The sequence below is a fragment of the Apteryx mantelli genome, chromosome 2 (assembly GCF_036417845.1).
Source record: "Apteryx mantelli isolate bAptMan1 chromosome 2, bAptMan1.hap1, whole genome shotgun sequence".
In the NCBI taxonomy this organism is placed as follows: Eukaryota; Metazoa; Chordata; class Aves; order Apterygiformes; family Apterygidae; genus Apteryx; species Apteryx mantelli.
This window is the reverse complement of record NC_089979.1, coordinates 169,004,199-169,017,745: the sequence shown is the minus strand read 5'-3', so window position 1 is coordinate 169,017,745 and position 13,547 is coordinate 169,004,199. Positions and strand designations below refer to the sequence as shown.

At 44.6% G+C, this 13,547-nt stretch overlaps 1 protein-coding gene across 1 annotated transcript in view; it reads left to right on the top strand.

Annotated features, from left to right (window-relative positions):
• Nucleotides 1–13,547, top strand: part of LOC136991351 (obscurin-like) — a 146,012-nt gene that overhangs the window by 38,007 nt on the left and 94,458 nt on the right. The window contains 9 exon segments of the mRNA XM_067292218.1: nucleotides 127–393; nucleotides 1,706–1,972; nucleotides 5,150–5,416; nucleotides 6,355–6,624; nucleotides 7,509–7,775; nucleotides 8,275–8,541; nucleotides 10,428–10,700; nucleotides 12,097–12,363; nucleotides 13,091–13,357. Coding sequence (XP_067148319.1) covers nucleotides 127–393; nucleotides 1,706–1,972; nucleotides 5,150–5,416; nucleotides 6,355–6,624; nucleotides 7,509–7,775; nucleotides 8,275–8,541; nucleotides 10,428–10,700; nucleotides 12,097–12,363; nucleotides 13,091–13,357 — 2,412 coding nt within the window.

Here is a 13,547-nt window from a genome sequence, read left to right as displayed (position 1 = left end):
GAACTTGTAGCATCATCTGAACGGTCCCAAAACAGTGGCCTTTGTATTAATTGACATGAAACAGAGATTTGAAACTTTTCTTCAGCTTGCCCTCATCCGTTCTTCTTTTCCAACCCTGCTTTGCAGATTGCAATATACAGATCACCAGGAAGATGGAAGATAAGATAGTTTTGGAACGTCGTTCAGTCATCCTATCATGTGACTTCAAGCCTTCTCCAAAGGCTGTGAAATGGTTCAAGGGCCAAACAGCCATTGAGCCCTCTGAGAAGTACAAAATCAAGCGGGAGAAGCATTCAGCAGAGCTCAAGATTCTCAAGGTGAAGCCTGAGGATGCTGGTGTGTACATGTGCAGGGCGGGAAACGCAGAGACCGAAGCCATGCTGACCGTTGAAGGTACGAGCAGTTTGCAGCAAGCAGGCTGGCCTGTTGCATGTCCTTTCTGATTTAGTATTTCACTCTACGTTTCTCTTCTTGAATTGTGGTCGATTCCCACAGTTCTCTTCTAATTTTATATGAATGTAATGTTTTAAGTGCACTGACTATTTCTGATGTGCACTGTGCTGATATTCCAAGATCCTGAAGTCCAGCACTTACCTGTCAAAGGGATTATGCGTGTGGAAAGGCAGTATTTGGGAGAGGTTTTGGCAGTAGACAGAAGTTCAGGCATCTTTCTCAAGACTTTATTTATTAGTCTCAAGGCTTTCTTTATCTCAAGATTCTTTCTCAAGACTTTATTTTCCATTTCATGCTAGGAACTAGTACACTCTGGTAATTCTAGCTAAAAATGTTCTTTTTTTTTTTTTTTTGAGCTGCTACAGGCCTCTGGTTTTGATGCAAATGCTTGTGGTTTTCATTCAGACCACTGTAGTCATTCGCTGACCACAGTGGTATCTTTTATCACCGCTATATGTTTATTAATCCTAATGGTGTTCTGCCTCATCCTGGTATGGCAGTATTGTTTAGCCAGTTTTTGACCTCTGGAAAAGCTATAAGGAAAGATGATCATAGTGTCACTTTCCACAAGACTTGTAGGTAAGCCTCAGCATCGTTTCCAGAAGTCCATTGAGCATCTCTTGCTAATAGTTTGACCTAGAAGAGATTCATTCAAATGACCAAATGATTTAATATTCCCAAAGCCTCCTGAGTCAGTCGGTCCTATGAAAAACAGCATTTTTTAAATAGAGTAATTGCAAAGACAAACCTGTGGCCAGTGACTGGAAAAGAAAATAATTCAGTTCTTGTTTCTCCTTAAACCTGAGCAAATTGCTTAATCTCTTTATGCTATCTACTTGTGACTGAAAACATAGTCTTCCCCTCATCTTCCGTAACTATTTCACTGGTGGCAGAGTCAGAGACAATTTAGTTATAACGTGTATATGTGCGTTCAGTGACTAGCACGCAGGGACTTGGAGCTCTGTGGGATATTTCGAGGTCACTGTAATGTTGTTAGCATTTTAGAAAGAATTATTTATTTTTAAATTTAAAAAAAAAGAACCGTTTTATGTGGAAAAGAGAATAGAGGGGGCCGGGCAGCATAGTCTTTTGTAATGGATGCTTTTTTGCTGGACTGTGAAATGTAATGAGCTGTGATGCACAGGAGATCAGACTAGACCGTCTAATAAACTCTCAACACTATGAAATCTAGCTGTGGAAAGAGTACTGATTCATGATAACACTGATGATGGTGCATTTTGGTTTCCTACAGCCCGCAATGTCGAAATAATCAAACACCTGCAGGATGTGGAAATTGAAGAAGAGAGTTCTGCCGTCTTCTCATGCGAACTGTCCCACGATGACGAGGATGTGGAATGGTTCCTGAATGGCAACCTCCTTTATACCAACAATTTCAATGACATCAAGAGTGTTGGCAATTGCTACACGCTGACCATGAAGCAAGTCAAGCCTGAGGATGCTGGCACAGTGATGATGAAGTCAGACAAGGTGTCAGAGAGTGTGTGTCTGAAGGTGATAGGTGAGTCATGACCACGTTCCTTCTGAAAGCAAACAAGAGATGGAAGGGAGGCTATGGTGTTATTTACCATACCCATGCCGCGGTCCTGCCTCTAAGCTTCACCTCTCTGGGGCGAAGTAATAAGGGTTCAGTTGCTTTCTTCCAGTGTAAGTTTCTACTATAGCTGACGATTTTTCTAAGGAAAATTGTTTTGGTGTCCTGCCAAAATTTTCCATAAATTATCATCGTCCTTTTACTTGTTGTATGGACAGTTTCAAGGGCAATTTCCTTTACTTGTAGCTCTCTTCAGTAGTATATTGTCTATATAGTGTTATTACTAAAGATTTTGATTGCAAGGAGCTGAACTTCAGTGTAGCTTTAAGGGTAGCACATACCTTTCAATGCATCTGTTCCGAGTTAGATGGATTAGACAATAAGAACACACTTCGTTACTGTCCTTAATATGTCTTAGAGCTTCATCACACAGCTGAGTTACTGTGCTTTAACACATTCTCGTGCATCAGCTGAGTAAGTCATGTGAATTATTTTAGGGATGTTAAAAACTTTAGGTAGAACTCTCTTATCAGAGTTTCAGTGAATGCATTTTCTTTTGCCACACACGTGTACATGCATGCTCAAGTAATGCTCAAGTAATTCACCCTGTCCACTCAGAGAGCCCGAAGGATTTGCTCTTCCTGCTTTCTCTGATATCTGGTCAAAATTTTTGCCTCTATACACAAAGAACAAATGTCTTCTGGATCAAATATATGTTAAATTTTATAAAGGGAAGCAACAAAGCAAAGAGACGAGAGGCAAAATGTTTAAGAGAGAGTGTACAGCATGTCCTTTTATTGCCGCTGCCCACTATGGTGAATTCTGCTTCATGAAATGGCAGTGCTGGCTGTCCAGCTTTGGAAGAGCTACATCCCAGTTACTTCCCTTCACGCATTTTTCTTACAACTACCTGAACCCTTTTCAGTTTTAGACTGCTGCGAGGAGAGAGGACATCCCTAATGAACCTTCTCTGCTTCTGTGGCATTATGCACGCAAGTGCTCCCAGAGCGCAGCTCCCAGAGGCAGCGAACAGATGCAGCAGTTTGCGCAGCAGTGTTTGGGCTCTGACTAGAACCTGAGGATCTTGCTGGAAGTTGTGGGCTTTCTGAGGACCCCTGAGGAACTGATTGCTGTGAAGAGGAAAGGGGAAGCTAGGCAAGGACAACTGCAGGAGGCCTTGACTTCTCCTGGGAAAAGCTCGTGGGAAAAGCTCTAGCTAGGAGTGGCTGCTGCTAATGAGCTCTCTTGGTTGCCCCTGACCAGAGGGAGTTGGGGCCTTTGGTCCCGGTGGCCCTTGATTAGGGCGGTCAAGCACCCTGTGAGTCAGTGCTAGGGAGAGGCCTATATAAGAGCCAGGCCTAGAGCGCAGCGAACAGACGCAGCAGTTTGTGCAGAAGGGCGCGCGAAGGAACCTTCGTTTCTGTTCCCTGTGGTGTACGCTTCCTCAAGTATGGTCGTGACACGCCGCACAGCGCGTTCCCCAGCGGCTGTTGGAGTTGCTGTGTCAGAGGCTGGGACCCAGACTGACCCTCTGACGGCAGATGCAGCCCTCCAGGTCTCAGGCCACAGGGAGTGCTTGGGGCCTCTCCGGGAGGCCTGGGCTGGCAGCCAGCTCTCCTGCAGGAGGTGTGCTGCTGTTGGCGAGCTGTGTCGTCAGCTAAGGGAGTTACGGGAGGAGGTCAGTAGGCTGCGCAGCATCCGAGAAGCGGAGCAAGTGATAGACAGGGTATTCTCGGAGACTGTGCAGCTTCGGGAGTCCCAACCCCCCACAGCAGTGGAGTTGCCGGAGGGCTCTGTGCCGTGTGAAACGGTACATCATAACATCATAGAAGAAGGCTGGAAACTGGTCACTGCTCATGGGAGGAGAAAGGCTCCTACTCCTCCCGAAGACCTGAAGCTGAAGAACAGGTTTAGTGCCCTCCAGGATGAGGAGGAGATGGGCATGGCTGCAAGAGAAGTACCTGGGACAACAGACCCTGTGCCTTGCCGGAACGCCCGGAAGAAGCGGCGGGTGATTGGTGGACACCAGGTTAACCATGAGGCAGCAACGTGCCCTTGTGGCCAAGAAGGCCAATGGTATGCTGGGCTGCATCAGGAAGAGTGTTGCCAGCAGGTCGAGGGAGGTGATCCTGCCCCTCTACTCAGCCCTGGTGAGGCCACACCTGGAGTGCTGTGTCCAGTTCTGGGCTCCCCAGTACAAGAGGGATGTGGCACTACTGGAGCAAGTGCAGCGAAGGGCTACAAACATGATTAGGGGACTGGAGCATCTCTCTTATGAGGAAAGGCTGAGAGAGCTGGGCCTGTTCAGCCTGGAGAAGAGAAGGCTGAGAGGAGATCTTATCAACGTGTACAAGTATCTGAAGGGAGGGTGTCGAGAGGATGGGACCAGACTCTTTTCAGTGGTGCCCAGCGACAGGACGCGAGGCAACGGGCACAAACTGAAACACAGACACTTCCATCTGAACATGAGGAAAAACTTCTTCACTGTGAGGGTGACAGAGCACTAGACCAGGTTGCCCGGAGAGGTTGTGGAGTCTCCTTCTCTGGAAATATTCAAAACGCGCCTGGATGCGATCCTGTGCAACGTGCTCTAGGTGACCCTGCTTGAGCAGGGGGGTTGGACTAGATGATCTCCAGAGGTCCCTTCCAACCTCGGCGATTCTGTGCTTCCTTAAACCTAGTCTGTCTTGTTGAGTATCTGTGCCTCAGAAGTATGAAGTTGTCCCTCTGGCCTTCGCTAAGACTCTTCATGCTTGCCCTCGGCCCTATTCTCTGTGACTACATCTCCCATGGGATGCCAAGACCCTGTATCTGAGAGATGCTGCAACGTAGAGAAAAAAGGAGTCCTCGCAGTCTCATAGCTGCACAGTCATAAATTACAGCACTGCACCACGATTACAGTGCTGAATATCGCTCCCACTCCATGGCCATGCAGGAGGCCTTTCCTGATCCCTGTATCCTCCCATTAATGAATTCTGCTTTCCCCCAAACTCATTCAAATCATGAGGTATGAGAGGTCCTGTACTGGTGTCATCTGCTCTGGTAGGAGTTTACTTAAGCCCTCTTTAAATGCCTGGTAGCAGCTGAAAACGTCTCAACTTAAATATCCTGATTGTTCTCTATTTTGTTCCTGTTAACCTTCAGAGAAGCCTGCTGTCTTCATGAAGTCCTTGGACGATGTTTTTGGTGAGGAGCGAGGTGTGGTTAAACTGGAATGTGAAGTCTCCAAAGAGAAGGTCAAACCCGTTTGGAAAAAGGATGGTGTGGAGCTCGCTTCTAGCAACAAATATGAGCAGACGCAGTCTGGGAAGACCCTGTGCCTCCTTATCTGTGACCTCGAAAAGACAGATGCAGGTTTATACACGTGTGATATTGGCACTGATGTTGCCAAGTCAAAGGTTGGCGTTCAGGGTGAGTACTGTAGTCAATGGTGGCCAGTCGAGGGGCGCTGGGAATATGTATGGGTTTGGTCACTTTGTCTCACACCTATTCTTCCATGAGCCTCAAGGGTCTCCACTGTAAACCGGTGTTGCCAGAATTATTATACAACACAATGACATCTGAACACCCCTTGTTATTCTTCTTTTGTAAGTGTGCCTGGTGTTTTAATGAAAATCACTGGACATATCAAGAACATGCCAATTACGTTTCTTTCCTGAACACCCCTAAAATGGAGAAATGCTCCCAAGAAGAGCTACTAATTTCTTAAAATAAAAGAACCTTGTGTTTCACATGTTTCAGCTATTAGTTCAGTCAGTTGTGGGAATGTAAAAGTTAGAACATTGTCTGTTAAAGACCCGAATAATTCCTCCGGTCCTTTAATCCTTGTGGCTGCCTGTTGGAAGGAGGAGTGTTCAAGGCTTTCAAACTCCTATTTGGTATTTTTTGAATTCCAGTTTTGAATTCCAGTCCATTTTGAACACCAGGAGGGGTTGGACAGTGAGAAAATAACAAACACAAACATCCCATTTCTCGGATCAGCATGGGCAAAAGCCTTTGTTTCACACAGCATCCCAAAGGCTTCCTAGGTCTGATAGCTTTTCCCCTCTCTAGCCTATTGAATCTTGACTCTGTTCCCCGGAGCAGGCTGTTCTCCACACAGTCATTCCAGAGTGAAGCCAGGAGATTCACATGGTTCTTTTCCTATAGCCTTGCGGTGACTCTGAGGGGAAAGTGTCGGAAAAACTCTTCCCCACGTCAAATGCATCAGTAAGGAATGCAGTGCTGTCCTGCAAATCCTGTAGATAAACGAGCCAGATGAGCTAAAAATGATAACACCACTACTCATGTCAGTCTTTAAAGCCTTTTCTCGTTATAATCATTGTATTAACCTACTTTTTGCCTTCCAGAATTAAACATTGGCATAACCAAACGGCTGAAGAATACTGAAATCCAGGAGGGAGAAGATTGCACTTTTGAGTGTATTTTGTCCCATGAGAGCATCGATGACTTCCACTGGACACTGAATGGGAGCAAAGTGGCAAGCGGTGGGCAATTTGAAGTATTTAACATGGGTCGGAAATATACACTCAATATCAAAAGTGCGACTGTTGCTGATACTGGAGAAGTCATTTTCACTGCCCGTGGTCTAACCTCCAAGGCCTCTCTGGTTGTGAAAGGTAATGAGATCAAACTGATTATGGGGTCTGAGTGTTTTCTTTTCATAGCGTATCTCAGTAAACCATGAGGGCAAACTCCTGACGTGATGGAAGTGAACAGCAACCTTCCCTGTGAGCCCAGAGGCACTGAGAATTTCCCTGAAAAACAAGCGAAAGGCTGAAACTTTTTATAGATGTTTGAAGAGTTGCAGAATGCACTGATTAGTGTTGCAAGTGCACTTCTCTCTACCTCTAGCTCCATTAATAATGGACCAAGAATGATCTGTTCAAATAACTGTAAATGCAAATATCCTTTAAGTCTAAGCTGAAGGGATGGTCTTCATCATATCTAACTGTACACACAGCTGCTACCTAGAATGTGTGCATCTGAAATAGTCCCCCAAGGCTCCCTGGGTAGCCAGCAGAGAGAAGAAATGGGTAGCTTTCGGACATGGTTCCTCTGCCACAGTTGGACATATTTAGGACAGAATGAACTGTTGCCTGAACACCATTGCCTGTACTGAGTAGATCACTGCTGGCTATAAAGGGGACCTGGAGTGGTTGCCTCCACAACATATCTCCATACGGTTGATGTCTGCATTTGGTGAGGTAAATCGCACCCTAAATGCACATGCCAGTAAAGACAAAATGACAGCCTCTGATGTGAATGCCATCCAGACAAGTCTGCAATTCCTATAAATGATCACTACTGTTCACTGAGAGCCCATAACTGCAATGAATGTGCACTAAACAAGAACGCTTCTATTTCCCTCTGTTCCCATCATAACCTGAATCATTCATTGGGCAACATGAAAATTTATTGTATATTTTAGTTGAAAAAACAACAAAACTCCCTATATTGATCATGATTGTAGATTTTTATTCAGGACTCTTTTCTCCTTCAGAAAAACCTACAGAGGTTACAAAACAACTGGAGGATAAAACAGCAGCAGCAGGGCAGGACATCTGCCTGAGCTGCGAATTGTCAAAACCCGATGCAAGCATTCGGTGGTACAAGGATGGCAAAGCAATCCGAAAAAGCCAGAAATACGACTTGCAGCAAGAGGGAACACAAGCCGTTCTGATCATCCATGACTCCACAGTCAAGGACAGCGGGGAGTACACCTGTGAGACAGAGGTCTCAAAAACGAAAGCCAGGATCACGGTGCAAGGTCAGCAGAAGGGCACGCAGGGGCTGGAAAGTATAAAAGTTGGGGTAAAAATTTGCAACCTGTGGGAGATGTTCTTCTCTCCTGTTTCCCTAAACAGGACCAAATTTGGTTTTCAAAGATTTCTATGGATTAAAATTTTTTTAAAAATTCTGCAAAAAAACCTTCTAGGTCCTGAAGAATCTTTTGCATTAATTGATGAGCTAATCAAAAATGTCAATTTGTATTAATTTTTTTTGAATATGGGCATCAAACATTATATGCAGCTTGCCAGATGAGATCTCACGATCACCTGTACAATGTCATTAAGCTTTCCAGATATCTGATAATATTTTACCTGGTACATCCTATGGCAGGAAGTGGGCTTGGTGATCTTCTGAGATCCTTTCCATCTCTGTTTTCTGTGATTCTACTAGTTGGGGACAGAGGAGGGTCAAGATTGCGCTGTTTATGCTGAGGACTTGTTGGGTAACAAATTCTCTCTTTTATTTTCTTCCTGCAGAAAAACCCAATTACTTTGTCAAGGAACTTTCAGATCTGAAAGTCAATGAAAATGGAGTTGCAGTTTTTGTGTGCCAGAGTGAGAAAGCCGCATCCTCTGTGGTCTGGAGGAAAGGCATAGCAGAACTCAGGGCAAGCAGGAAATACGAGATCACCCAGAAAGGCAAACTCCTGCAGCTGACCATAAATAACTTGGAGAAAAATGACAATGACACTTACACCTGCGACATTGGGGATGCCCAGTCCAGAGCGAAGCTAGTCGTACAAGGTAAAATGGGAGGAACATGACTATACAGCCTGTTTCTCCAGCAGGAAGTGTTACCTTGGTGGAACTTGTACATTTATGCCAGATCTCTGAAACTCCAGCAGTCTGGTCTCACCAGCAGCTCTGTGCATGACCTGTGTTGACAGACATGCGGAGGGCAAAACACCCTGGGAGGGAAGGAACTATACAAGCTAGCCCAGTGCTTCTGGGTGGCTGCATGGCCAGATGTCTAAGTGCTGCCACCTATGCGTAGGCAGATCTATTTCTCAGCGTACGGCCACTGATTCCTGGCTATATCTGACTCATGGTGTGTATATACAGTGCAGGACGTATGGGCAAAATCTTAGCAACACTGAGAACTGCACTTGCAGAGCAACCTGTTGATCTGAAGCGTTTACACTGGGAATACTTTAGGTCTGATTTAAAAAACAAAATGCTGATGTGAGGAGGTGCTGGTGTTTCTTTCTGGATATATGATTCATAAGATTCGTGGTGCCTGCTGCTGGACAAGGGAAAACTTATTCTGCCTCTAGGCTTTTTTCTCCATGTCTCTTGATGCCCCTTTCCAGTAGTGGCCTCTCAAAGACGATGAGTAGATGAGTGGTCCGGTGCTCGTTGTATGTTTTTAGCATCCCTCTGTGCCTTAGAGGCGAATTGCAGCCTCCACCTGAAAAGCACAGCCCAAGCAGGTTTTGTTTGATGTTACAGGCAGCAAACAAACTGAGGAAGGGGTGAGGTGGCCAGTGCAGATGGCAGGGCAGTACGTACAGGGAATAAATGAAGTTTGGTTGTTACTGCTTCTCACAGTCCACTCGTCACAGCCCCATTTGGGAGAAACTCTTGAGATGAGATAGATGAAGCAATGAAGAGAATAGGAGGAACAATCTGAGAACAGTCACACGGAGCTGCAGTGGCAGCGTGCTGTGAAGTTATTAAAGGCTTGGGGGTTAAGGCTGAGTCCTGCACCTCTGACCATCTGCCACTGCAGCTTTGAGAAGCAAGGAGGTGTGCTTAATCCCCCTTGTTGCCTCAGGATTTGAGCCGTCTGAATTTGGTTTGAGGTTTCTGACACTTACTTTTTTGAGTGAAAAAAACACTCATCTCTGTCACAGAGCTCAAGATTATTTGGCTCGAAGAGGTAACATGTAAAATAAATATAAGTCATGAAGAATATGGCAGCATCGTACTTACGGTTCAGTAAAAACTCCGTCTACTGGTTTTGTAACTAGGAGCAGCATTAGGTATGTCTTTGTGTACAGTGATAACCTTTTATATGTACACACACCCACACACATTATATATATGTATATATATACACACATACACACAGTTTTTCAGGGCTGTTTTGTATTTCCTTTTATTAAAGCTGCACCCAGACAGACGCTCCATTTCCCACTGTGTTTGTGTTCGGGCTGAGCTCAAAGAAGTGGGGAGCTGAGTGGTCATATCCCATAGAGAGAAAGCTATATTTGCTCCAGAAAAATACAATAAGCAGAGGTAGTTCTCATAGGCTCACTGATGTCTAGGACACAGTGGCACTCAGAGCTTCACTTTGTCCCTGTTCCAGGTAGTTCCTTTAGGAGAAAGGTTATAATACTGGGTTTACAATGTACTGAGTACTTGTTCTACTATACGTGTTTTATTATTTTGAAGTTGTCTTCATCCTATTTTGGTGTGTGTCCTGTAAATATGTATATTATCTTCCTGTGAATAATTGTTTTGTTCAGTAACAAGAGAGTTATATTTCAGACTTCTTTATCATGATTCTGTTGTTGTTGTTGTTGTTGTTGTTATGAAATACTCGTGCAAGAAGTCTTGGAATTTTCCGTACCAATTTTCATGCTAGAAGCTGGAGATTCCAGTAATAGATGTATCTATGTTCCTTTCAGGCCAGAAAGTGCTAATAACAGAAGACCTGGAAGATGTCAATGTGTTAGAAGGAGAATCTGCCATGTTCAAATGCAGAATCTCTCCTGTAGACTATAGCAAAGTGCAGTGGTTTTTGGATAAAACCCCACTCCATACCAATGAACTTAATGACATCCAGTCTCAGCCTGGTGGATATCACTTGCTAACCTTGAAAAAACTCTCACTGAAGGACTCGGGGGTCATTACTTTTGAAGCTGGTGATACGAAAACATCCGCCAGTTTGGTTGTTAAAGGTAATTCAAGCATCAAAACTGCAGGAGAGTTTAGAATAAGTAGAAATAACTGCTAGATAATGTGGATAGGTGAAAAAAAGAGCAAAAATGCTACAAATTAGGCCTCATCGTATGTTTACCTGTGTATGTTCAAGAATAGTGTTAGGTGTATAATAAAGCTAGAGTTAGGGAATTAATGTTTTGTAATCCTGGAGAACTGCCAGTGTGTTTGTTGGACCTTAGATGGGAATATTATAGTATGGGGATGGTTCACTGCATACCTCCGCTGGTTTTCCTTGAGCAGAGATAGGATGGCACGGCGATGGTCAGGGAGAAGACTTGCGCGTTCATAAGCCTGTACTAGAAGACAGCAGAAGACAGCAAGAAACTGTTCTTTCTTTTCACGACCTCAGTAGAGGTTTCTTCCTCCTTCCTCTTCCACAATAAGTGCCTGCTCTACACTAACTCATCTTAAAGCCTGGAATCCCAGGCTGGGATAGAGCCTGAATGGGAATCTCCACCGGGACCCTTTCACTGGCAGCTCTGCTTTCCTCTCTGTGTCTGTTCTGTGCTGGTTTTTAAGCTTGTCCTTCATGTCTGTTAAAAATATGTTGTTGGTTCTCATAATGAGAAATTAGTACCACTGGTCGTGTCAGAAGATGCTTTGTCGTTTCTTTGTGTCCTCCGTGTTATGCATGAGATCGCCTCGGTAAGGTTTTGCAGCTTTTTGTGTCTGTGGTCCAGTTCCAACCAGCAATCCGCAACTCAGTTCAGTGTCTCCCATCCCTGACCAACTTCTGAGAATTGTATCACCAGGAGCTTCTCCAGAAGTTGGTTCGCTGATGGCACTGACCTTTGTTGTTCTGTGTCTTCTCTGCCTCGCTCCATGGATCTGGCTGTCATCCCGGAATGATATGTGGAAGCTGAAGGAGGAAATTTTCTCTTAACGCCTGGGCCCTGGCAGAGTCTCTGCGTTATATTACACCATTTCTGTTTTCCTTTCACTGCTGAGGGCACAGGGAATCAAAATTCAAATAACTAAGTAACTGGCCACTGCTTAAGATCTTTGAGGGCTGAAATTTCACGCTATTCTTTGGAGTGCTGAAACCAATTCCATACTGTTTGTGTCATTAGTAGCAACAGCAGTGTTTAACGCTAGTGCTTACAGTAACAACAGTAATAGTGGCAATGTCTTGAATAGTCCAAACAGTAGTTAAAAGAAAAAAGTATATGGTCTTAAGCATTTTTTTGCTGCTGTGGAGTGCTGAATTGTAAAAAAAATCTATTTAGTTTGCTTGCTAGTTTTTTTTTTTGTTTCTGTAGTTTTGTATCTGAACAAAAAGGGTTGAAACAAAAAGGAAAAAAGTGATTTCCAAGCTCATGCATTTCCTTAAACATTTGCAATATTCCCTTTCAGAGCAACCTGTTCTTTTCAAGCAAGAGCTCCGAAATGAAGAGGCTAAAGAAGGAAAACAAGTCAAGCTGACCTGTGAGCTCAGCAAACCTGATATGCCAGTGAAATGGATGAAGGGAGACACTGTTCTCTATGCCAGCGAGAAGTATGAGTTTAAACAGCACGGTACTGTGGCAGAACTCATTATTCGAGATGTCGAGTCAGTAGACGCTGGGATCTATACCTGCAGCGCTGGGGAACTGAAGACCACTGCTCGGGTGAAAGTAAATGGTAGGCAGACTAGATACGTGGCAACACTTTCCTAATGCATTGTGTAATAGAGTTGCTATAAAGAAACAGCACTTCTTTATTGCAGCAGTGCCATCTGTGAATTCATGGTTAAAATTTAACAATAATATGTATACTTGTAAGTACATTTATGTATTTCTTGAATGTGGTTTCACATTATGTTTCTGGGATTTTAGGCCTGTAACTTCCCACTGAGGTGGAAATAAATGTTAAGGTTTCATGTTCTATACGCTGCATGCCAGAGTTCCCAAACTATTAGCTATTTTACATGGCTGTGGTTAAGACTGGAATTAGAATTGGAGACCTTGAAAAGTAGTGCATGCCACAGAGGAAAGCAGGAGAGAGAGAGGGCGTGAGTACTGTCACAGAGCCCTGCAGCGGCTGGGGATTTGATAGGTGAGGATGCGCAGAGGACCGTGAAGTAGTCCCTACAAAAGATAAGAGAAACTTCTCTCATACCCCAAGGAATCCCTAATGATCTGATAATACCTGGGAGAGAGTTTTCTTCCTGCTCCCAAACAGAGTGACATGGTTGGGAAGAAAACTCTCTGCTGCTGCCTATCCCACTGCTCTGCTCTTATGAAAGAGGACTGGCTGGAAGTGTGTTAGTTTTAAGGAGTGACAGCTGCCCTGGAGTGCTTATTGCACAGCGGGAGAAGAACAGGAGAAGGTACGTGCCATACCTGATCTCTGTGTTTCTGTGCTCTAGCTGTGCCTGTCCTCTTCAAACAAACCCTGGAGAGCACGGAAATGGAAGAGGGGAAAACTGTCTCTTTGCGCTGTGAACTCACAAAACCTGACGCACCTGTGGTGTGGAAGAAGGGAGGAGAGACGATCCAGGCAAGTGCCAAATATGAAATGAAGCAGAAGGGGACAGTGGCGGAGCTGGTGATTCATAATGCAGAGGCAGAAGATGCAGGAAGATACACCTGTGACACTGGAGACCAGCAGACCACAGCCCAAGTCAAAATCCATGGTAAGAATAAGATACCGGCTTGTGACTATTTGTTGTTGTTTTTGCCATGGTCCTGCTAGGTCCTGCCAATCAAATATTCCTGGTCTGGTAAAATATCTATCCTTGCTTCTGAAATAACTATTCTGTTTTCTGCTCTGGACAGAGACACTTGTCTGAGCTCTAAGCCAGGAGGTAAGAATGGCCTCGGCTA